Source organism: Artemia sp. Qi Xiang Cuo, chromosome 6 (assembly GCF_049724085.1).
Source record: "Artemia sp. Qi Xiang Cuo chromosome 6, ASM4972408v1, whole genome shotgun sequence".
Lineage (NCBI taxonomy): Eukaryota > Metazoa > Arthropoda > Branchiopoda > Anostraca > Artemiidae > Artemia > Artemia sp. Qi Xiang Cuo.
In genome coordinates, this window is record NC_142799.1 from 55,126,311 (window position 1) to 55,152,074 (window position 25,764).

Consider the following 25,764-nt stretch of genomic DNA (forward strand, 5'->3'; position numbering starts at 1 on the left):
CAGCCATGGGTGGGCTAGCGCCCCCCCCCCCCTCCCTTCTGGGCGCCCATGCTTACAAAGGAATGTATTCTCAATGTTTGGACCTTCTGCTGACGGGAAAGGAACTCTACTTCGAGCTGGAAAAAAACGTTGGCATTAAGAGTACAATCTATGCTTTACCGACTAAGCTAGATGAGCTTATTCATTTGGCTTTACACCTCTGTTGTATTATCTGCTAAAATAAACAGGTTTTCTCTGGCCGAGTTTACAGTCATTGCAAATTATTATATGGATTATATTTGGTCTAACGACTTTTTTCCTACAAAATTTAAATGCAATCGCACTGAAATGATGCCAAATCTAAACAAAGATAAGGAATGATCCTAAAACTTCATATGTATAAAACTATGTGAAAATTACTGGGGAATTTTCGGTACTCTTTTCTTCAGAAGAAGACCTTAAAATAGAAGCAAAATTACTGGAAAATTTTCAGTACTCTTTTCTTCAGAAGAGTGGCTTAAAATAGAAGCAAAATTACCCGAAAATTACTGGGGAATTTTCGGTACTCTTTTCTTCAGAAGAAGCCTTAAAATAGAAGCAAAATTACTGGGAAATTTTCAGTACTCTTTTCTTCAGAAGAGGGGCTTAAAATAGAAGCAAAATTACCCGAAAATTACTGGGGAATTTTCGGTACTCTTTTCTTCAGAAGAAGCCTTAAAATAGAAGCAAAATTACTGGGAAATTTTCAGTACTCTTTTCTTCAGAAGAGGAGCTTAAAATAGAAGCAAAATTACTCGAAAATTACTGGGGAATTTTCGGTACTCTTTTCTTCAGAAGACCTTAAAATAGAAGCAAAATTCCAATGAAACTTAACAAAAACTAAGTCATTTGGTTTGCTGTAGAGATCTTACTAAATTTGGACATCTTGCATTGATTAGGAAAAAACTTTAACATTTTCTACTTCTTCACGATGATCTCCTTCAATATTTGTGGAACAGTCAAACCTGTCGAATAACATATCAGTAAACTGGAAACCGCAAAGAAGATGCAACATTTAGACAAAAGTGGGTGGGTTGGTTGTTTGTTGTAAGAATTCTTTTCTTTTTATTCTGATCGATAGACCTGATTACAACTTTGGAAAAATATTACTGTTTTTCACATCCTTGATAGATAAGGTAAATCTTATCAATGGAATTATATCGCCAAGCATTTTTTTTTCTCAGTAACTCTGTCTCTGTCTGTCTGTCGTATGACGTTCAGAACACATCAATCTATTTTACATGGGTGATGTTCGCTCCTGCATTCATGTTCGGGTAGACTTCAGTCGTTCAAACTAGAGGTAGTTTACTTTTCAAGTTCATTTAGGTCTCTCTCCCTCTCTTGTATTATTTCGGCTAAAATAATTCTATGAGGCAATAATGCTTTCAGAAATAATTTTTGGGAATTATGGAACCAAAATCTATTTTCGAATTTTCAAGAAAACGAGATAATTTCATTACATATTGGGGGGACAATGTAAGTTTTTTCCATAGCATTATTCAAGATTTGCTTGTACTGCTGCTAGTAACCAGCAGTACCCCAATCATTCAAGGTTTAAGCCTTACAATCAAGCAACTGCACAAATAGCAGTTGTCCTAACCAAGGCTGGCAAGTTGAATCAGGTAATAACCGTAATTATCTGCAACAGCGTTAACTAGGTGTTTCACTAAGAATAACTTGGCAGTCTCGTGGTAGGTAGTATCCCGATAAACAGCGTCAGCACTAAGGTAGTTTGCAGATATTTCGTTCCAAAAATAAATTTGTGTTCTGTATCCTCCCTGTAACCTGTCTTTTATTATAATAAGCTAAAAACGGAGCCATCAAAACATAAATTGTATTACTTTTTATTTGACCTTCAACCCAGATACATTAGTACAGCTTCAATTGTTCACGAGGCATACTCAAACTAAATTCTAATTCGCACAATGATCAAAATATTTCAATCAGTTGCAAAACTATCTTACTGTTTTTCACAGGGTCACCAAAGAACATAGATAACTTATAACTTAATTAAGCACGCTAGACAAGTGTCAACTAATATAATAACAATGCCATCTAGATTTTGACTTTTTTTTAGCATAACAAAATAAGATAAAATTAATGTAATTGGCAAAATAGTCTACTAACAAGCGTTTGATCTTAGTTTCTAAAAAAAAAATTATGAAGCTTGAAAAAGAGCTAAGAAACGCCAGGCACTAGGTGGTGCTGGTTATTTTTTGTGGACGCTAGACAAGTGACAACAAAGATAACAACAATGCCATCTAGATTTTGGCTTTTTTAGCATAATAAAATAAGATAAAATTAATGTAATTGGCAAAATAGTTTGCTAATAAGCGTTTGATATTAGTTTCTAAAAAAAAAGATGGAGCTTGAGAGAGAGCCAAGAAACGCCAGGCACTAGGTGGTGCTGGTCATTTTTTGTGAACACTAGACAAGTGTCAACAAAGATAACAACAGTGCCATCTAGATTTTGGCTTTTTTTTTAGCATAATAAAATGAGATAAAATTAATGTAATTGGCAAAATAGTTTACTAATAAGCGTTTGATCTAAGTTTCTAAAAAAAATTTATGAAACTTGAAAAAGAGCCAAGAAACGCCAGGCACTAGGTGGTGCTGGTTATTTTTTGTGGACACTATTGCCAGACTTAAAACTACTACAACATGTTTTTTGGCTATGTTTTATGGCCTGATCTCGACAGTTACCGAAAATTTATTTATTTACCTGAATTTCAGGAGTCTCTATCTTGAAATATACTTTTCTAGACTTGAAGTTCATAAAGAGAGTCTAAACTTTATATAAAGAATCCTACTATTAAAAGCACAATTAAAAACTGTTATCACATCAAAAACAGACGGATGCTAAGAACAGGGCTTATCCCTTACAACTGCTTAATTAGGGAGTCGTAAGATAAATCGGATGACGACGTCCCTTGCTTCTGTTTAGGATGACAGAATCCAATCCTTGGGGAAAAGTGTATTTTCCAAGCAGAAAACTTAGTAAAAATAAAATGCACCTTTTTAACTTTAGAGTTGAAAATACAAGTTGCTTTACTGTTTGTCGACTGTTTCCACTTCAGTATCTTTAACCATAATTTGATCATTTTCTTCCAACTTTTCATTTTCTTGACCCCTCACTTCTTCTTTTTCAAATTCTTCTTCTGTTGTCAGATCAGGCAAGAATTCAGCCAGTATTGAAGTAATCCTTGTCCTATCCAATTTTTGACTCCTCTACAAAATAAGACATGCTTTGTTAAAAAAAAAAAAAAAAAAAAAAAAAAAAAAAAAAAAAAAAAAAGCTTAAAAAATTTTTCAATTGCTAAAAATCCGTCTTCTAAGGGTAGAAAGTTTTAATTTTCTAATAACTTTTTTCTTTCCAGGAGGGGCTAGCTATCTCTTACCAATTACCTTTAGTCTTTAAAGTCATAGCTAAAGTAATAAAAAATGGAAGTTTTTAAGAGACGAAACGGAGTCAGAAGTTCTCATTCCTGACTTTAGATTGCAGCAAAGAAGATTTTTGTCAAGCCTTGGATAATCTTACGCAATAAATGCATAAAACACTTTTGGGTCTATACTAATTTTCCAAATTTAACTTGGAATAAGCCATCTTTCATTAAGAAATAAAAGAATCATTTCCTTGAAAGTCAAACAGTTACCCTTAGAGGGTAGGGTAATCAATATTTAGCTATAGTTAAAATAAGAATGACCATATAAATTATTATCTAACTAATATAATCGATGTATAATATAACTATGATTATATGTACAATTACAATTATAGAGTAAAAGTAAGGAGTGTGTTTACGACTCACCCCCGTCTAACACAACCCCATTCAACTCAACCCTCATTCAACTCAACTTCCGTGCAAGTCCATCCTCATTTAACTCAATCCCATGCAACTCAGCTCCTATTCAATACAAACCCTTTTTGACTCAACACTTTCAAATGTGTCTATGAACAAGTTTGAAATGCCGCTGATTAGAAGCTTAAAATCTGTTTCTCGCTTTGCTTCCAGTTTTCAACTTATATTGCAATGCCCTAAACTTAAAGTCAGATGTGATGTTTTAACAATTTTACAAGGCTTAAGTTTCAAGTGAAATCAGGCTTTTTAAGGTCTTGGCGGTAAATTTGCCGAAGTTTCAATTAATTTGCAAGCTTCGCTAGCATTCGATTTACCATCAACAATCTTTCCAAATACAATAATCTCTACCGCTTAATTGCCTCCCAGCTCCGCTAATGGCTGAATGTGGCCCTAGGTTATATGCAAACCGGTGCTTTTTTTCCTTTTTTTTGCTTTTTTTTTAATTGGTATTGTTTGGGATTATGAACCAACTGTTCATGAGATATAAATACAAAAAAAAAAAAAAATACAGACAAACAAACCCATCAAGATGTTGTATATAGCCTAGGACCATCTATATCCAGGCAGTAGGGGGACAGGGGCTGAGATGCAATTGTAACGATAGCAATTAGAGCTAAGCAGTTTGTTCTCTGCACAGCTAAAAAAAAGTTTTGTGTCAAGAGAAGATTAGTTTTAGTTGTTTAATTAGGAAACAAAAGAATCGGTTAAGATACTACCCTAAACTATTGTCTGAATAAGGTAATGATTCAAAAGTAAAATAAAGTTTAAATCTAATTGTGAGAACAACGATATACTAATTAAATTTTTGTAGCAAATTACAATACAAAATTAGTTGAAACAAAATAAACACACAATGTGTTTCAATACAAATAGTAAAATAAAAACTATAAATACAAATATATATTATACTTTCTGATAGTAAAAAAGTTAAAGTGCAAATGTGAGACATTCTTAAGATTCCAATCCGAACAGAGATAACTTTGGAAAATTTCCTCGCTGAGATTCACGTCTCTCATAAATTTTAGTATGTCAACCCAAAAATATTTTTGAGCAAAAGTTACAGCTTATGGCCTGACAAGTCCTTAAACAAATTATTCTTAACTTTCCTTCTCTGGGTAGATGGAGCTACGTTTCTGAACAAAAATCGAACCAATTGTATTGTACAAGATTTCACCCGTTTTGTGTAACAAGTTTATGCGTGAAGACGGTTTGTCACCACATAATTATTTATATAACTTTATGAAATTTTATTTATTTATATAATAATTATTTAATATTCACATAACTTTAATTATATAAATCAACGTGATTATATTATATAACATAAATATTAACTGAGCAGTTGAAAATGTGTTAGTTTTTTAAATTTCTAAGAACCCTAAATATATTCTTAACATTTTTTTAATGCATTTAGCATTTTTTTTTTGTTTTATTTTTAGTAACTGACATTAACTTCAAAAAGACATTAGTGCAATTACCTTAGGTTCAGAGAAGATTGCAATAGGCCACATTTTTCAACTGCATCAATGAGCAATTTTACTGGCGGTTACGCTCGTCTAGTTTTTGTTTTTTTTTTTTTAATTTCTAAGAACCCTAAATATATTCTTAACATTTTTTTAATGCATTTAGCATTTTTTTTTTTGTTTTTTTTTTTAGTAACTGACATTAACTTCAAACAGACATTAGTGCAATTACCTTAGGTTCAGAGAAGATTGCAATAGGCCACATTTTTCAACTGCATCAATGAGCAATTTTACTGGCGGTTACGCTCGTCTAGTTGTTTTTTTTTTTTTTTTTTTTTTTTTTTTTACTTAATCCACTAACCTTTTAATTAAACTTTCAACCTCATCATCCATGACCGTTGCTGGTAATGAGAAAAATTGCGTAGTTGCCCAACAAACGCGTTTTTTCAACTCCGTTAACTGCTTGACAAAAAAATTAAAATTTTTATAGCGATTATAATCATAACAAGTGAATATCGCTTCTGTCCAGGGCCGTATCCAGAAGAGGAGTACCCGGTTTGAACCCTCCCTTCTCGAAATTTTTGTTCAACATGTAAAAAAGTAACAAAAATTCGTATAAACTATTTTTGTTGCGTTTTGTACACTGTTTTCTGTACCCCTCCTTTCCCCCCTCAGAGCAAAAATCCTGGATGTAGCACGGCTCCTGTCTGAAGCTCTTTGTAAAACTGGGGCTAGTGTTCAAAAATAGGCTGGCATCAACTGGAATACCACTCACCGCATATATTATTCGATTTAGATTTGATAATATACAGAATAATCCTAGCTCACACATTTTGTAAGAGGAGAACCTTTATTTTCTCTTCTTTCACTGTTGTGCAATTTTTTTTAACAAATTTTTAAAAAACAAACATGGATTCGGCTGCATTTTTCGGTGTTCAAATATTCTATATATGTGATTAAGCACTGTCAGTGACATCTAATTATGCATCACAAAAACCAGTCAATATAAAAAGATTGATAAAATACGTTAAGTTAGGTTTGGTCAGGTTAGATGGCATTTGGGCGATTGTTTATAAACGATTTTCTAGACTTTGAGAATAGACACAAATATTTAGAAACGTGATAGAAAAACCGGAAATACAATGAAAGAAGTGAAGGTAAAGGTTCTCCCCCTGCAAAATATGTTAACTACAATTATTCTGCATATTATGAAGACAGAATTGTTTTCTTAACATCTTTCCTTATCTACTGCTGGAACCCTAGGCTTATACCCTAAATATAAATAACATGCATACTTGGCTCTGAATTTCCATGATAGTCATGCCAGAATACTTCGAAACTTCCTGCGCAGGGTACAGCAGCCCTACAGCAGTTTCTAAGAAACCAATAACATTATTTCGAAACTCGACACACATCAAATGAAAAAAATCTTTCGCTTCTGGACTTGCATTGGTAACTTTTCTCCTGTGAAACACCTGCAGTTGGTCTGCAGCAAACTCGAGTGCCTCGGACAAAATGTTGAGTATATTGTTATATATGGCCAGAGGTGGAGAAATTCTGATGTCATTAAAGGCTGGAACAAATGCATTACAGAGTTCTGCCAAAGGGGCGTAAGCAACCAGGGAGGAAGACGGTGACAGCGACTCGGCAGACTGAAAAAATTACTCTGGGTGAAATCAAAGTAGATGAAAATTTTTGTAACAGAAATTAAAAAAAAAAAATACTGATTAGACAGTAGCAATAATTTTGTAGATAAAATTTGGGGACCATAAAATATCAGATATTCTCTCCTTAAAACAAAATAAGTTAAGTAGAGTTCTGCCTTTTCCAAATTATATAAATCCTGGCTTCCACCCCCCTCCAATCCCATGAAATCTTGGCTAAATTCATTACTTATTTGACGCTATAAGTTTTTTATTTCTCATCCGCCTATGATGCCTTGGAATATGAAGTCAGGAGCATTTAAAAACATGTGCGCAACGGTTACATATATGAGAATAGAAATTATCAGCAAATTACTTTTTTTTTATGAATCATTACCTCATTTTCAAAATAATATTCAAATCATTATTGAAATAATAATTTAGAGTAGTATCTTAATAGACTCTTTTGTCTATTATATTAAAACTAATCTTCCCTTGACACAAAACTTTTTTTCAGTTGTGCAGGGAACTAAGTGCTTAGCTCACAGGCGATTTTGGCTAACAATCTCCTCTGATCCGAACAATGAGGATATTGACACTATCAGGGTGTTCTCATTGGTTTGTCGTTCAATGCTGTTTCTGAACACGAAATTACCATCGTACAATTGCATCTCAGCCCTGTCCTCCTAATGCCTGGATATAGATAGTCCTAGGCTATATACAGCATCTTGAGGGGCGTGTTTGTCTGTATTGATTTTTTTGTGTTTATATCTAATGAACAGTTGGTTCATAATCCCAAACAATATCAATTAAAAAGAAGAAATGAAAAACAAGAGCGTTTTGCATATAAGCTAGGGCTACATTCATCCATTAGCAGAGCTGGGATGCAATTACGCGGTAGAGATTATTGTATTTAAAAAGATCGTTGATGGTAAATCAAATGCTAGCGAAGCTAGAAAATTAATTGAAACTTCGACAAATTTACGGCCCAAACCTTAAGAAGCCTGATTTCACTTGAAACTTAAACCTTGTAAAATTGTAAAAACATTAGATCTAACCTTAAGTTTGGGAAATCGCAATATAAGTTGAAAACTGCAAGCAAAGCGAGAAACAGATTTTAAGCTTCTAATCAGCGCCAGTTCAAAATTATTCATAGGCAAATTTGAAGAATTGTTGGATCAAAAAGGAATTGGATTGAATAGGGGTTGAGTTTAATGAGTTTTGAGTTAAAAGGGGATTGAGATGAATAGGTTAAGTTGCACACACACCCCTTAATTTTACCCCATAATTGTAAGTGTACACTTAATCGTATTTACATTATATATCGATTGTATCAGTTAGATAATGATTTATATGGTCATTCTTATTTTAACTATAGCTAAATATTGATTACCCTACCCTCTAAGGGTAACTGTTTGACTTTCAAGGAAATGGTTCTTTTATCTTTTTATGAAAGATGGCCTAAGTCGAGTTTGAAAAATTAGTATATACCCAAAAGTGTTTTTATGCGTTTATTGCGTAAGATTATTCAAGGCTTGACAGAATCTTAGTTGCTGCAATTTAAAGTCCTCAATCAAAACTTCTGACTCTGTTTCGTCTCTTAAAAAGCTTTCCAGTTTTTATTACTCTAGCCAAGACTTTGAAGACTAAAGCGGATTGGTAAGAGATAGTAAGTCCTTTCTGGAAAGGAAAAGTTATTAGAAAATTAAAATGCTCCTTACAGGAAGGACGTTGAAATTAGGATTATTAATAATTGAAAAAATTTAAACCGTTACATTAGGATCCGAAATATTTTTTTTTCTTTTGTTAACAAAGCATGTTTTATTTTGTAGAGGAGTCATAAATTAGATAGGACAAGGACCACTTCAATACTGGATGAGTTCTTGCCTGATCTGACAACCGAAGAAGAATTTGAAAAAGAAGAAGAGAGGAATCAAGAAAAAGGAAAAGTCGGAAGAAAATGATGAAACGATGGTTGAAGATAATGAAACGGAAACAATCGACAAAGAATAAATCAACTTGATTTTTCCATTTTCTACTGGACTATCCCCGCTTTGAAAAAAAAATTTCCAAAAGGATCAGTGCCTTTTGGGTTCTGTAATCCTAAAAAGAAGTTAGGGGTGTCATCATCTGATTCATTCACCTTTAGAATCCTTCATTACACAATTTTACGCGATAGGATATGTTATATATAAATAATTAAGAGCATAAAATTATTCTTCCACTTTCAAAATCTAGCAAAATACTAATTGTGCTTTTCTCAAAGCCTTGTCCTACAAAAACAAATCCTTTTGCAATAAAATTCCTTGAAATCATCACTAAAAGAAACTTCTTTGGTACATATTGCCAGATATTTCCTAGTTTAAGAGATGAAGTAGATTTTCCCTTGAGCTTAAAAGAGTCACAGAAGTTCCCAGGGTAAAAAAAAACACCTCCAGGGACAGTAATATATTTTTTTATAGTAATATATTTTTAGTAATATATTATTTAGCTCTTTATTTATTTAGTTTAAACGTAATTTAATTAAATTTAAATTAGTTATTTAATTGTTTAGAAATATATTTTTACAAGCTTTCAAAGGTGTCGGAGATTATCAACGACTTAAATATTGAGATGGCAAATATTTTAATAAATTTTACTAAAAACAGAAACGGCATTGACTCCTTCTACGAATCAAGAAGCGAAAAACCGTTTTGCTTTTCAGAATCTGACATAGGGAATAAATTAAGTAGGGAATAAATACTCATGAAAATAAGGATCAATAATACTAAATAAACCTTAATCTTATTACACTGTAAAAATTAAACAAAGGAAAAAAGAAGAAAAAAGGCACAGTACAGTTATTGCTAAAAATATCTACACTTTACAAGGTAATTATAATAAACCTCTGTCTTCATTATGGGTAAGTGTATTTCACGAGAATCTCAGCCGAATAAAAGCAGCATTTCGTTCACTGGGTTTGACTTTTCCTAAAAAAAAGCCACTTCAAATGCGCCTGATTTGCCTTTTGGGCCTTAAAAAGTACCAATCGAGACTAAGGCTGCCAGAAAGAGTAAAAAAGCACGGGCAACTTCGCTTGAGAAAGCCATAATGGAGACTTGGCTTGAGATACAGTCACGGCAATATTTGCAATCTAATAAGGAGCGAACAAACGCTCATTGTGGCAAAACATTGTGGCAATGCGTTTTTTTGCCTCGTGAGAAAAATAACCCAGTTGATACTTAGAAATGATAACTATCAATAAAATCCCTCTATCCATGCATAAGAAATTCTAAAACAAAATGTTATACAGTAATTCGATTAGAAAAATATTGCTGATCATAGAAAGGTCAAATATTTGCTCAAAATTTAAATTACATTATAACATTTTTGTTTTTAAGCTTGCTTCAAAAACTTGCCAAAGGTGACTACAATTAAACAACAATCAAAACAATCAAAAAGGGAATATTTTTTCGAAGAAGAGTAACGAGTCATATCAAAATCTAAACCAAAATCATTATGAATGAATAAGCGAAACCCAAAACGAACAGAAACTGAACTGAACAATCACAATCTAACATAACGATAACAAATACTACTATTGGTGGGTAAATGGATCCTGAAGCGAACAGAAATTACCACAAATAAGAGTAGGGCTACCGCTGCCCTAAACCCACTAAAAGCCAGAGCGTAATTTGGACTTAACTGAAAACGATTTGTATTAGCTGCGTTATTTATTTGTCCCATACATGTACGCACTCTTATTTGTAGTAAATTCTGTTCGTTCTGTTCAAAATCAGTCGATCAGACACAAAACAAATATGGACCTATTTTCGGCGTCACGAATCATTAGAATAAATGGTTTTCGATAGTTTTTTTCTTCATTTGAGGTCTCCTTATCCCCCTCTACATTCCCTGTAGCTTTAAGCCAGCGAGATAAAATGAAATTTGTCACCCAAATTCAATTATTACATAGTGTTACAACCAAACTTCAATATATTTTGTATCTAGAGGTATACCTGGCCGTGTCTACATGCACCGTAGGTTTCATACCTATCGGAGATGAAACAAATTGTAGGCCTGTATTCCGGTGTCATTTTTCGATACTGCCAAAATTAGTTTCTAATTTTGTCTTAATAAATTCGTTTGCTCTCTTTGAATAAAATCCTGTCGTAAGTACTTATAGTGTTGCTTTTTTCGGTAGATAAGACTTTGGACTCGGAGTCAGGAACAAGTTCAATTACATCTTTAGTTCAAATTATCGTAGCTTGAGAATATGTCATTTTTGCATTGATGGAGCATTTTATAGCTTTCATTTAAGCAAAGCTAATCAAGAACAAGTCACATTTGATCATGTGCGCGATATACTACATCGGGTTCGACTATAGGAGGGACACACAAAAATGTTGCACCTAGCTCTTCGTAACCAGCTGTACCCACGCCACTGGAGACGATCGCCATCCATTTTATGGGCAACTGATGCTACCACACGCTGCCAAGATGCTGCACAGAAAAACTAGTTAGAGGCAACGCTTTAATACTGCCTAAGTAAAGAGCCATGGGCCTTCAGTGCATTATTTATCTTTTCGTGGAGACTTTAGAGAGGCCCATTCAATTGAAAACTAAAACTTCTAGTGCCATTTTAATCGTAAAAAGTAATTGTAGGGCAACTAGCCCCTCGCGTCCATTTTCGTGATGCATACCCCTCCCTGCAGTACCACCCCACAAAATCCGATCAAATTTTGAGAGAGGTGTTTTGTTCAAAAACATAAAACTATTCCAGTAAATATGATTGAGGGGAAGATGTGACCTCCCAAGACCCTAGGGCAATGGTTGTAAATTATTCAAGTTTCCCGTTGCTTACGAATATATATTACAGTTCGTAAAGGGAAATTCTTATCATGGATGTCAGGTTTTTTCTAAAACTTCAGGGATCCTTCCCTGGGTCAAGAGGCCCATGGAAAAATCCATAGGCAAAGAAAAATTTAGGTTGTTGGCAAGGACCCCCCAAAAACTAACATCCAATTTTTTTTTTTTTTTTTTTTTATTGAGCTGAAATTTCTATTTTGAAATTTTTGGGTCTAGGGTGCTGCAACTCGCCTTAAAAATGGGCCCTAGAAGAACCATTTTTTTCTTAATGGCTTGGAAGTTAAGACCTTAAGTCCCTGACCAGTTGATCTTATTGTACAATTGCAATTTACTTTTGGGAAAGGCCCACTCATATTGTGGGGAAAAAAGGCTAAAAAACTCATATTGACTGCCACAAACTCTTATTGGCCTATAAGCAAAAATGGTAATGACAATTTATCACAGAAAGTAAATGCTGATCAAAATAAACAAGTATAGTCTCTATCATTCTTGTTGGAAGCAAAACACTAAATTTAAATGAGAAATTAAAAACCGACAGAAATTAAGCAAACACAGGTCATAAACGGTCTTACTCCGATTCTTAATGTTCAAGAGGTGGCTTGCTCTTTACTGAAAACTGACGCCAAAAAGATGATAAATTGGATAGTTACGAATTTTCGTAGAAAAAAAACGAAGTGTTTTTATGTCTTCAACGAGATAATCTGCAGTTTTAGGACAATCAATGACTTGAATGTTGCGAATGGGGTTTAAGAGGGGCGACAGATCCTTTCTATTTGGGGTGCTCGCTCAAAGTTTAATCATATGTTTTAAAGTGCTCTTAGCTTCCATTTGAAAAAAAAGTTGAAATTGGACCAGACTTTGTTATGTATAAACAATTGTGACCATACACAAATAGGATAAAACTACCCATCAGACGTGCCCTATCTTTCCCAAAAGATGATCATTTTTTAGGATGACGAATTGCCAAATATTGTTCTTTCGGGCCATGTATCTGGGGCCAATCGAAAACAGGTCGTCGTGAATGTGTTGGGAAGAATGACAAATAAGTTTTATTATAAACTTTACTAATTTAGTAGTAATAGATAAAAATAATAGAAAAGACAACAGAAATGGCTTGATAACATAGGAAAAGGTATCCTTGGTATATATATTTAATATCTATTTTTAATATCTAATATCTAAGATATTAACTATATTTAATATCTAAGTAAATGCGAAGGTATGAAACATTTTCTACGTAAAAAAAAATCTTGCAAAAAATTGTATGTAGAAAAAAAACCCATTCAAACGATTAGAAGCAGAATACTTCGCCGCACTGGACGTCAAAACGTTCAAGTCAGAACTTCAGTAGTTGACTTTCTACAAAAGTAGGGTCTTGCTATTTTTATGTTGAATAAGTCTATCTCTACCGGGTACTTTCTTGCTTGTTTGAATTTTTTTATTGGGACCATTAAGAAAAAACTAAATAAAAGAAACGGAAAGACCGGTGAAAGCATAGCGGGTGTTGAGATGCTTCCATTACCATCCTCATATCCCAGTTTTCCAATTTTCATGTAAATATATTTTTAATTTTGAAAATTCTCTCAGTGAATTTAATAAACTATTTTTTATAGTTTACTTTCGTTCCTTCTTGACATTTTTTTCATATTTGTGAACTTAAAAGAAAACACAATTCATAAATACCTGTGGCATTGTAGCGGGTGTCGAAACACTTCGAACAGCATCTTGAATATCCCAGTTTTCCAAATTCTCTTTAAAGACATTTTTAGCTTTTGAAATCTTCTCAGCGAATTTATCAAAGAATATGGTCAAGAAGACAGAAACTAACTGATCCCGAAAATCTGCACCTTTTCTTCCGAAACTCATTCCAAAATGCATACACTGGTACACTATAGTATCTAAAGATTCTGAGGGGATACTCGGCAAGATTTCCTGTAGCTTACCAATGAAAATCCGAATCTGAAATTTTTTTCTCTATTACTTACTTTGTTAAACCCAAAATACACTAAAGTAAATCAAGAAATAACCATTAATACATCATTAGAGCACAAGAATAAAGCAATCATATTTAGAATAAATAGTAAAAATACAACAAACACAAGAAGTGAAATACAAAAAAAAAATAGAAAGATTATTTCAAAGAAACCAAAACAAATTTCAATAAAAAGAAGAACTACAAAGCCATAGTGAGCACGGCAAATATACGGATTAAATTTTGCTTCATCAGTAACAAATTATGTCCACAGATTTGTTCTAAGTGAGATAGACGTACACTTATTATATCACCCAGAGTTAAACGAAAAATTGCAGCCATGCGGCGAGGAAGCCTGTAATCAATAACGGAACATTCAATACATCAAATAATAGGAAACACTTAACTTTACTAGGAAAAAACATACAGAGTAAGAAACCAAAAAGCAGTGTTGTCATTTCCAAAAAGTGACACGGGTGGGGAAAAACGTATGTTAAAAAAAAATCGAGTTTTCAATGACGATACCAAAATATCAAAAAATGATTTTTTCGGAATCTATGCGAGGATAAAAAATCTAGTGGGGAAATGTCCTCCTTCATCTAATTGGCGACACTGCTACAAAGCTATAATGAAAAAATGGTAAAAGCAGGAAGGAGGGATGACAGAATGCTACAAGAGCAGAACAGACAATAGATAGTTGATAAGGTAGGAAAAAAGAACACAATTGTGGTTTGTCAATTGGTGATTTAGGTTGGCTATGACCTTCAAAAAGAAGATACTGAAAAAAAACTAAAACTTAACATAAAAAGATAGATAATTTTGCTGAAAATGCTACTTATCACGCTTCTCTGAAGAGATAAAATCTCCTGAAAATATTTCTCCTCAAATATTTGATTTTACGTCCAGTGCTCTTATCGTCACCAAAAACCACCGGCTAAAACGAATAGCCAATAGGTAAGAGAAAATTTGTCGAAGAGGCAATTGACATAAACATCTGAAATCCTCTTGCAATAAAATTAATGTCCCAGTTTCCGTACCAGGGAGTTAATAACAAAGCAAGCACGCTTAGCTAACTTGAATTCCCATTACAGGCATTTTGGGCTCTGTACAATAGGAAACATTAAATAGTGAAAGTTGTGTTCCGATACATAGCTGAATTTCTTGCTTAACAAACCCTTAGATATTCTCTCTATAAAATTTCTAATATATATATATATATATATATATATATATATATATATATATATATATATATATATATATATATATATATATATATATATATATATATATATATATATATATATATATATATATATATATATATATATATATATAAATATGTGGGTGGGTGTGTGTGTGTGTGTGTGGGTGTAAAATATATGTTATATTTTGTCACTTGAAACTATTTACGGTTTGAAACTATGTGATATTATGCTGCATAATGTAATGATTTTTATTTTATTTTTTTCTGATTTTTGCTGATTGGTGTTTTAAATCTTAGTTGACTTAGTTTTAAATCTTCAAATTTGATTGATATAAAAAGGAAAGATTTGTTGATTTAATTTCAGGGCATTCAGGACATTTAAAATGCGTGGTGGACAATTTTAGAATCGAAAATTTCATTTGTTTAAGAATTTTTAAAAGCAACAAAGAAAAAAAAAATTAGGTAATGAAAAGCTACTTTAAAATAAAATAGAATTTTTGAAAACGGAGTTAAGCAACAAAATTCACCTCCATTTAGAGCATGAAAAATAATAAAGTATTAACAATTAATTATATTCTCGAATTGTAGCAATAGTTACGTGAGCGTCTTTTGGCATCAGAAAATGAGCTTTTTGAGGAGTTGTGTCGCTCTTTTATGCCTTTCATTGCCAATATGCCAAGAATTGTATGAGCCATAGCATTAAAGCATAGCATATATTAAATACGTAACCTAACCTAACCTAAGTAACTACTCGCACCCAAAATTTAAAGATATATACTTCTGATATATATATATATATATATATATATATATATATATATATATATATATATATATATATATATATATATATATATATATATATATATATATATATATATATATATATATATATATATATATATATATATATATATATATCTTTAAAGATATTTTTATCTTAAAGATAGTTTTATATTTTATTATATTTTAAGCACAATAAAGTTTTAAAGTGATTGTTTTTTAGATTTAATTTTTTAGAAAAATGCATCATTGGTGTGTAGTTCAGTAATGCAGCTTCACTTGGGATAAACCGATTAAAACTGAATCAACTGACTAAATACCAATGTAATTCGTGATGCCAATCCTCTCCCATAAATTAATTAAATGTAAAAATCAGAATGAATCAAACATGAATATTAGTTTTCCTGAAAGTAAATTAAATAAACGAGAAATGTAACTAGAAAAGAGAAAGGAAGCAATAGAAAACAAATAAAACCTTGCGTTTACATAAAACGGAAGAACAACATATAGATCTATCATGGTTCAAATCAGTTATTAATAAGGTAGGTTATTGGCTGTTTTTCTGGCCAATGCTTACGGAATAATTTGGCTGGGTTAAGCAAACATCACGGACGTAAACCAATGAAATTAAAGTACACTTTTAATCACAGAATTAAAGAAAAATAATCATTCTTTTTCAATTTGGTTGCATTTGTCCAATGATTGACGAATTTTATCCAATGATTACGGAAAAACCTTCATTGAACAATATTTTGGGACGCAGAAATAGTTTTTTTGCTGTTGCTTTTTCGGATGGTTGGCAATGTGTTTAAGTGAAAATCTCAGATTTTTTTTACTTATTTCAATTAACATATATTGAAATAACTTTTACTATTGAATTTAACCCCTTACAGGCTATGTCCTCTGAGCATTATTACTGGTGTATTTTTTTTTTTTTTTTTTTTGACAAATAAACCCTAATATCAATTTAGATCGAAATGACTTAAAAATACTCCAATATAAGGAATTTAAATTTAAAAATGCAGACTCCATATTTCAGACTTTTTTTTTTACTCGCGCGAGTAAATGTGGAATCTTGAGAGCCGTTTTTTTTCCAGAAGCTCTTAATGCAAAATTTGGCAATTTTTCAAAAAAAAATCCGGGGACAGTGACTTGAAACAGTTCCCAGGTTTGAATGAGTAAACAAAAACAACAGGTCTATAATCTCTTGCAAATTTAGGTTCTTATCATGTTAATTACTGATTTTGTAAATTTCTTGGCAATCAAGAAAAATTTTAACATACATTTTCCAGATATCTGGCTCCAGCAATCAGAAATTTAACAGCAGTGTAATAATTCCTTCAAATGTAAAGCGCCTGTTACCCGTGATAATTAAGAGCAAATTCTAGGCTCTACAAAAAGTTAATAATATTTCATAAAAAAATTCATTCTTCGTTAAGTGAGAGCAAAAAAACAGCTGGAACGATCGGAAATTAATTCTATATTAAATTTATATCAAATTTTTTACTAATACGGTTTACTAGTTCCTTTAGTATTTTAACTTCTTTATAATCATCTTCAAATTGGGAAAATGGAGGCAAATCACCATCTTAATGATAATTAATGACTTTTAAGGCATCAAAACTCATATTTTTCCTACTTTACTCCTTACTCATTACTCATTACTCATTTACTCATTAAAATGACTCATATTTTAATAATCAGTTACAATGTGTATTAAGGTATTAGTTAATAAACCGTTCCAGGTACGCAGTTAATTCGAATTATATTTGAAGTAAATACGAATCAATTTTTAATTTCTACCTGGAACGAACTTCAGATTTTAACCTGGGCAAAAATTCGTTTCGCTTCGGTTTCAAACAAGAATTTGAAAAAATCATTCCATCAACTGATAAAATTGTGTTCAATATAAATAAAAGTTCATTGTTTATGCCATTATAGAAAATTCCTTTTTTAAGATAGTGGAATTTTTATTTGAAAAGCAAAAATATTGCAAAATAGCACACAGCTAGTCAACTACTCAGCGTAGTTCGATCATTTTATAATTGTTTTTGTTGTATAGTTTTTGGTATCACATCTCTTTTTTAGTTACCACTGAAATAGTGTATTCTTCATCAATCCTGATTTATGGGAGCAAATGAAAATATTTTGCCACAATCTAACTACAAACTGAAGCATCTCTTGAAATAAAATGATCAAAACTATCAAATCTATTACAGTTTAGTATTTCATTCATCTTACCGTGGATATATAAAAACAGGTCAATCAAAAATAAATAGTTTATACGATCTATTAAATTCATCAAATTGGGTTCACAAAAGAAAGGGCAAAGCTACTAAAGGGCAAACCACGCCCTTCATTTCAAATTAGTAAAAAATAGAAAGTAAAAAGTAGTATAACATATTAAACGATCAAAATCCAAATAGCAAAAAAACTCTCTTCATTGGGATTCCCCTAAGACTAGAAAATGTAATCTAAGATCCAAGAGAATTGAGAAATCATCCTGGTTTGGAATAGACAGAAATATCAATCAAGGCACGACTCGAGAACTCTATTCTCTAAATCACCTATTTAGAAACCCTCCTCCCTTAAACCATGGCCAACTCTAATCCTCCCCTGGCCTATTTAATTACCACCCAATTATCCTGACATTTTGACACTTTGACACATCCACCACTCTGATTTCACTCCAATACCGACTAGATTCTCTTAAAATTCTCCTGCCCCTCCCTGTCATTTGGCAGTGTTGTACGTCTAAAAGCAAAATTTTGTCCATAAAAACCAGAAATAACCTGGGGGAAAAATTGTGAGAGGGCCAATTCTCTGTTTACTCTCCCTCCACTCAATAACACTTTGATATAGTTGAAGATAATAATGTCACGTGTCAATCCAGATTTAACCTTGATAATAAACGGGAATAAATCCGAGCTGTGACATGCTTTATAGTTATACACTGTATCCTACAACACTGTATCCTACACTTTTGAACATAAAGACCAGATCACATGATTATAAGGTAGTTCTACTGAGCTTTTGCGACATAATCACTCGACACTTTCATTTTTAGTCTTATAAAATTTTAATTTGTCTCAGTAGCTGAAAAAAGTTACCTTTTCTTTTTAATATTTTATTATATACTATTGCTTTCAGTTTGGAGAGTTCGATCATAATACTTGGAGAGTTCGGCCATGGGTTCAATGTAGTCCTTTATTTACACAGACTGACAATCCTTGCATGGTCCCGGCTCAATGAACATTCTCACCTTTCTTTTGAAAATTAGCGGAGGCAGTGTCTGAGCTGAAGGTTGTACGGGGGCTACTGGCCCACATTGTTACTCTTATCATAGACAGTAAATTTTCTTGCATGATTCTGATTCAAACAAGGTACGACAACAATGCCAACCCTGCTACAAAAAATTTGCTATAGGAGGGGCCATGGAGTCACTTTGCCGACAAGTAATACACAACAAATCCATGAACAATTCTAGTCCAAACAATGTACAAAATCATACCTTTCTGCAGAAAATTGGTGGTGACGGAAGTGAGGATGTTGGGGAGGGGGTGACACGCCCATCATTATGTATTGTCATTTAAAATCAGTATGCGTGCAAAACACTGACTGCAAAATGGGATTTTCTTACCTCGTCAGAAGAAGTGTAAAAAAAACACTAAAAGTTTTAACTTTTCCAAAAGTTTCTATTTTTTAGCCGTTTTTGGAAGATATACATTTTAGTAAGTTCACAGAAAATTAACCATCGAAAAAAAATACCCAATCGTTTAACCAGAGATTTATTCTAAATAGAAGAATGGCCTAGCTCAACCTTTATAAAACACGGATAATGGAAGATCCTGAGAAAGATACCTAAACAAGAATCATTAGTAAACTAAAATGAGTTACATTTAAAAACTCGATTTTTTTCCTCACTTAGAAAAAAAGACTAGTTCAGTCAGCAAATAATAAAAAAGACAGCCTCGAAGTCATGAATCTTGCTTCAAATTACATTCTTTGTGCTAATTCCGATAAATTATGTGCGCAGGCCATAGTGCAGAAAACAAGCAAAAAAAGTTCCAAAATATAGATCCCTGAGGCACTCCAAAATTTACTCTATGACCATTGGATAAATATTTCCGAATCTCAGAAGAAAGAACATGATATTCAAGATTAGAGCAAAAATTACGAGCGTATTTCTACGGATTCCACAACTTTCAAGTTTATATACACAAAATTTGATGGTGACAAGCATCGGACACCTTCAAAATACTCACGAAACAGCCGCAACCTTAAGCTTACTTCCGAGGGCATGTGTTCCCTATTTTGTTTACCCCCCCCCCCACAATAGATTTGAAAAATAGCTTTTTTTATATTTTCGTTGAAAAACGCCTTTTTTTATATTTTCATTGAATAAAGAGGACAAATTTGCTTCCGCCTCCAAGATTTTGAGAACTATATTTTGCCACCCTCTAAATTTTTTAAATTGACGAAATTGTATTCGTCTGGTTCAAAAATTTGGAAATGATCCAATTAGCCTATAGATCAAGTATTACTCTTTCTCACTTTAAACTTGGCTGAGGAAGGATGGCCAACTATTCATTTCACAACAACACCAGAGCCACCATACTTGTGAATAGAAAGAGGCGAACGAGATTTATTAGCCTTGCCTGATAACGACCCAGATTCTCAATGTTTCTTAAAGTGGTTAAACCTTACGGTTGACCTTAAAAGTGTCTTCAAAGAAGAACTAAAATTCTTACAAATTTGTCAACCAATTTCATCTCCACTGTTAGGTGGATATTTTGGAAAATTTACGCGGATTATCTCTTTTGTTTGCATTAGACGTATTTGTAAAACACTCCCTACCCTGAAGATCGCCCTCGTTGGTATAATTCTGGCTCATTTACCCCAAAAAGATGTTTTCGGTTCCTGAAACCCCAACAATTTTACTCAAGCTATTTCTAAAGTTATTTAATAATTGTGTATTTGTGAAAGATATTTACCCACAAAACTAAGTAATGATGATTGCCATCATATAAAGAGAATTAGATGCGTGATTCTGAATCACGAATGACTCCAATTAATCAAATTTCCTAACGATACAATCAATTAAAAACACCAAACTTTGATATCTAGAGCAAATATTAAATGAAAGATGGAAATTAAAAGAGAATATTAAATAGCAAAATTTACGAAAATGTCGTTTATTCCGTATACTAAAATCATAATTAAAATCTCTCATTATTAATGACCTGGCGAGTGACTACTGACAACTTATTTAGTTTTGTAACAAATAAACTGTTCGCTAGAAGATGAAAAGATTCAAGATTCAACAACTTTACTAAAAATAATCCATGCCGGCTTGACGACCGGTTAGAAATAAAGCACATATATGCTTGAAAAACGCAACCAGTACACATTTACTAAATTATAAGAGCTGATGATGGTCATTAAATGCCTATTCACAATGAGATATAACCAAGAACGAGACTAATTCCAGTCAATCATATTTTTTAGACAATTTTTGATTGGCTGAAAAGTTCAATGGAAAATTCTAATTGGCTCAATTAAAATCATAATTAAAATCTCTGATTGTTAATGCCCTGGCGAGTGACTACTGACAACTTGTTGAGTTTTGTAACAAATAAACTGTTGGCTTGAAGATGATTGGTCACTAAATGCCTATTCACAATGAGATATAACCAAGAACAAGACTAATTCGTGTCAATCATATTTTTTAGACAAATTTTGATTTGCTAAAAAGTTCAATGGAAAATTTTAATTGGCTCAATTAAAATCATAATTAAATCTCTGACTGTTAATGCCCTGGCGAGTGACTACTGACAACTTGTTGAGTTTTGTAACAAATAAACTGTTTGCTTGAAGATGATTGGTCACTAAATACCTATTCACAATGAGATATAACCAAGAACAAAACTAATTCGAGTCAATCATATTTTTAAGACAATTTTTGATTGGCTTAAAAGTTCAATGGAAAATTCTAATTGGCTCAATTAAAATCATAATTAAAATCTCTGATTGTTAATGCCCTGGCGATCGACTACTGACAACTTATTGAGTTTTGTAAAAAATAAACTGTTGGCTAGAAGATGATTGGTCACTAAATGCCTATTCACAATAAGATATAACCAAGAACGAGACTAATTCCAGTCAATCATATTTTTTAGACAATTTTTGATTTGCTGAAAAGTTCAATGGAAAATTCTAATTGGCTCAATTAAAATCATAATTAAAATCTCTGATTGTTAATGCCCTGGCGAGTGACTAATGACAACTTGTTGAGTTTTGTAACAAATAAACTGCTGGCTTGAAGATGATTGGTCACTAAACGCCTATTCACAATGAGATATAACCAAGAACAAAACTAATTCGAGTCAATCATATTTTTTAGACAATTTTTGATTGGCTGAAAAGTTCAATGGAAAATTCTAATTGGCTCAATTAAAATCATAATTAAAATCTCTGATTGTTAATGCCCTGGCGAGTGACTATTGACAACTTATTGAGTTTTGTAACAAATAAACTGTTGGCTTGAAGATGATTGGTCACTAAATGCCTATTAACAATGAGATATAACCAAGAACGAGACTAATTCCAGTCAATCATATTTTTTATTCAGTTTTTTTATTGGCTGAAAAGTTCAATGGAAAATTTTAATTGGCTAAATTAAAATCATAATTAAATCTCTGACTGTTAATGCCCTGGCGAGTGACTACTGACAACTTGTTGAGTTTTGTAACAAATAAACTGTTGGCTAGAAGATGATTGGTCACTAAATGCCTATTCACAATGAGATATAACCAAGAACAAGACTAATTCGAGTCAATCATATTTTTTAGACAATTTTTGATTGGCTGAAAAGTTCAAGGGAAAATTCTAATTGGCTCAATTAAAATCATAATTAAAATCTCTGATTGTTAATGCCCTGGCGAGTGACTACTGACAACTTGTTGAGTTTTGTAACAAATAAACTGTTGGCTAGAAGATGATTGGTCACTAAATGCCTATTCACAATAAGATATAACCAAGAACGAGACTAATTCCAGTCAATCATATTTTTTAGACAATTTTTGATTGGCTGAAAAGTTCAATGGAAAATTCTAATTGGCTCAATTAAAATCATAATTAAATCTCTGACTGTTAATGCCCTGGCGAGTGACTACTGACAACTTGTTGAGTTTTGTAACAAATAAACTGTTGGCTTGAAGATGATTGGTCACTAAATGCCTATTCACAATGAGATATAACCAAGACCAAGACTAATTCGTGTCAATCATATTTTTTAGACAATTTTTGATTTGCTAAAAAGTTCAATGGAAAATTTTAATTGGCTCAATTAAAATCATAATTAAATCTCTGACTGTTAATGCCCTGGCGAGTGACTACTGACACTAAATGCCTATTCACAATGAGATATAACCATGAACAAGACTAATTCGTGTCAATCATATTTTTTAGACAAATTTTGATTTGCTAAAAAGTTCAATGGAAAATTTTAATTGGCTCAATTAAAATCATAATTAAATCTCTGACTGTTAATGCCCAGGCGAGTGACTACTGACAACTTGTTAAGTTTTGTAAAAAATAAACTGTTTGCTTGAAGATGATTGGTCACTAAATGCCTATTCACAATGAGATATAACCAAGAACAAGACTAATTCGAGTCAATCATATTTTTTAGACAATTTTTGATTGGCTTAAAAGTTCAATTGAAAATTTTAATTGGCTCAATTATAATCATAATTAAAATCTCTGATTGTTAATGCCCTGGCGAGTGACTACTGACAACTTGTGGAGTTTTGTAACAAATAAACTGTTGGATTGAAGATGATTGGTCACTAAATACCTATTCACAATGAGATATAACCAAGAACAAGACTAATTCGTGTCAATCATATTTTTTAGACAATTTTTGATTGGCTGAAAAGTTCAATGGAAAATTCTAATTGGCTCAATTAAAATCATAATTAAATCTCTTACTGTTAATGCCCTGGCGAGTGACTACTGACAACTTGTTGAGTTTTGTAACAAATAAACTGTTGGATTGAAGATGATTGGTCACTAAATGCCTAATCACGATGAGATATAACCAAGAACAAGACTAATTCGAGTCAATCATATTTTTAGACCAATTTTGATTGGCTGAAAAGTTCAATGGAAAATTTTAATTGGCTCAATTATAATCATAATTAAATCTCTGACTGTTAATGCCCTGGCGAGTGACTACTGACAACTTGTTGAGTTTTGTAACAAATAAACTGTTTGATTGAAGATGATTGGTCACTAAATGACTATTCACAATGAGATATAAACAAGAACAAGACTAATTCGTGTCAATCATATTTTTTAGACAATTTTTGATTGGCTGAAAAGTTCAATGGAAAATTATAATTGGCTCAATTAAAATCATAATTAAATCTCTGACTGTTAATGCCCTGGCGAGTGACTACTGACAACTTGTTAAGTTTTGTAACAAATAAACTGTTGGCTTGAAGATGATTGGTCACTAAATATCTATTCACAATGAGATATAACCAAGAACAAGACTAATTCGAGTCAATCATATTTTTTAGACAATTTTTGATTGGCTGAAAAGTTCAATGGAAAATTTTAATTGGCTCAATTATAATCATTATTAAAATCTCTGATTGTTAATGCCCTGGCGAGTGACTACTGACAACTTGTTGAGTTTTGTAACAAATAAACTGTTGGCTTGAAGATGATTGGTCACTAAATAACTATTCACAATGAGATATAACCAAGAACAAGACTAATTCGAGTCAATCATATTTTTTAGACAATTTTTGATTGGCTGAAAAGTTCAATGGAAAATTTTAATTTGCTAAATTAAAATCATAATTAAATCTCTGATTGTTAATGCCCTGGCGAGTGACTACTGACAACTTGTTGAGTTTTGTAACAAATAAACTGTTGGCTTGAAGATGATTGGTCACTAAATGCCTATTCACAATGAGATATAACCAAGAACAAGACTAATTCGTGTCAATCATATTTTTTAGACAATTTTTGATTTGCTAAAAAGTTCAATGGAAAATTTTAAGTGGCTCAATTAAAATCATAATTAAATCTCTGATTGTTAATGCCCTGGCGAGTGACTACTGACAACTTGTTAAGTTTTGTAACAAATAAACTGTTGGCTTGAAGATGATTGGTCACTAAATGCCTATTCACAATGAGATATAACCATGAACAAGACTAATTCGAGTCAATCATATCTTTTAGACAATTTTTGATTGGCTGAAAAGTTCAATGGAAAATTTTAATTGGCTCAATTAAAATCATAATTAAAATCTCTGATTGTTAATGCCCTGGCGAGTGACTACTGACAACTTGTTGAGTTTTGTAACAAATAAACTGTTTGATTGAAGATGATTGGTCACTAAATGCCTATTCACAATGAGATATAACCAAGAACAAGACTAATTCGTGTCAATCATATTTTTAGACAATTTTTGATTGGCTGAAAAGTTCAATGGAAAATTTTAATTGGCTCAATTATAATCATAATTAAATCTCTGACTGTTAATGCCCTGGCGAGTGACTACTGACAACTTGTTGAGTTTTGTAACAAATAAACTGTTGGATTGAAGATGATTGGTCACTAAATGCCTATTCACAATGAGATATAACCAAGAACAAGACTAATTCGTGTCAATCATATTTTTTAGACAATTTTTGATTGGCTGAAAAGTTCAATGGAAAATTCTAATTGGCTCAATTAAAATCATAATTAAATCTCTGACTGTTAATGCCCTGGCGAGTGACTACTGACAACTTGTTAAGTTTTGTAACAAATAAACTGTTGGCTTGAAGATGATTGGTCACTAAATATCTATTCACAATGAGATATAACCAAGAACAAGACTAATTCGAGTCAATCATATTTTTTAGACAATTTTTGATTGGCTTAAAATTTAAATGGTAAATTTTAATTGGC

The 25,764-nt window shown here is 32.2% G+C and overlaps 1 protein-coding gene across 1 annotated transcript in view; it reads right to left on the reverse strand.

Moving 5' to 3' along the window:
- Window positions 1–1,846: 1,846 nt before the first annotated feature.
- Cog8 (conserved oligomeric Golgi complex subunit 8) overlaps window positions 1,847–25,764 on the reverse strand; it is a 103,884-nt gene continuing 79,966 nt past the window's right edge. The window contains exons 6-8 of the mRNA XM_089090852.1: window positions 13,516–13,791; window positions 6,637–6,993; window positions 1,847–3,246 (exon numbers count right to left, since the gene is read on the reverse strand). Coding sequence (XP_088946978.1) covers window positions 3,067–3,246; window positions 6,637–6,993; window positions 13,516–13,791 — 813 coding nt within the window. The 3' untranslated portion in view covers window positions 1,847–3,066. The remainder of the gene's footprint in view (window positions 3,247–6,636; window positions 6,994–13,515; window positions 13,792–25,764) is intronic.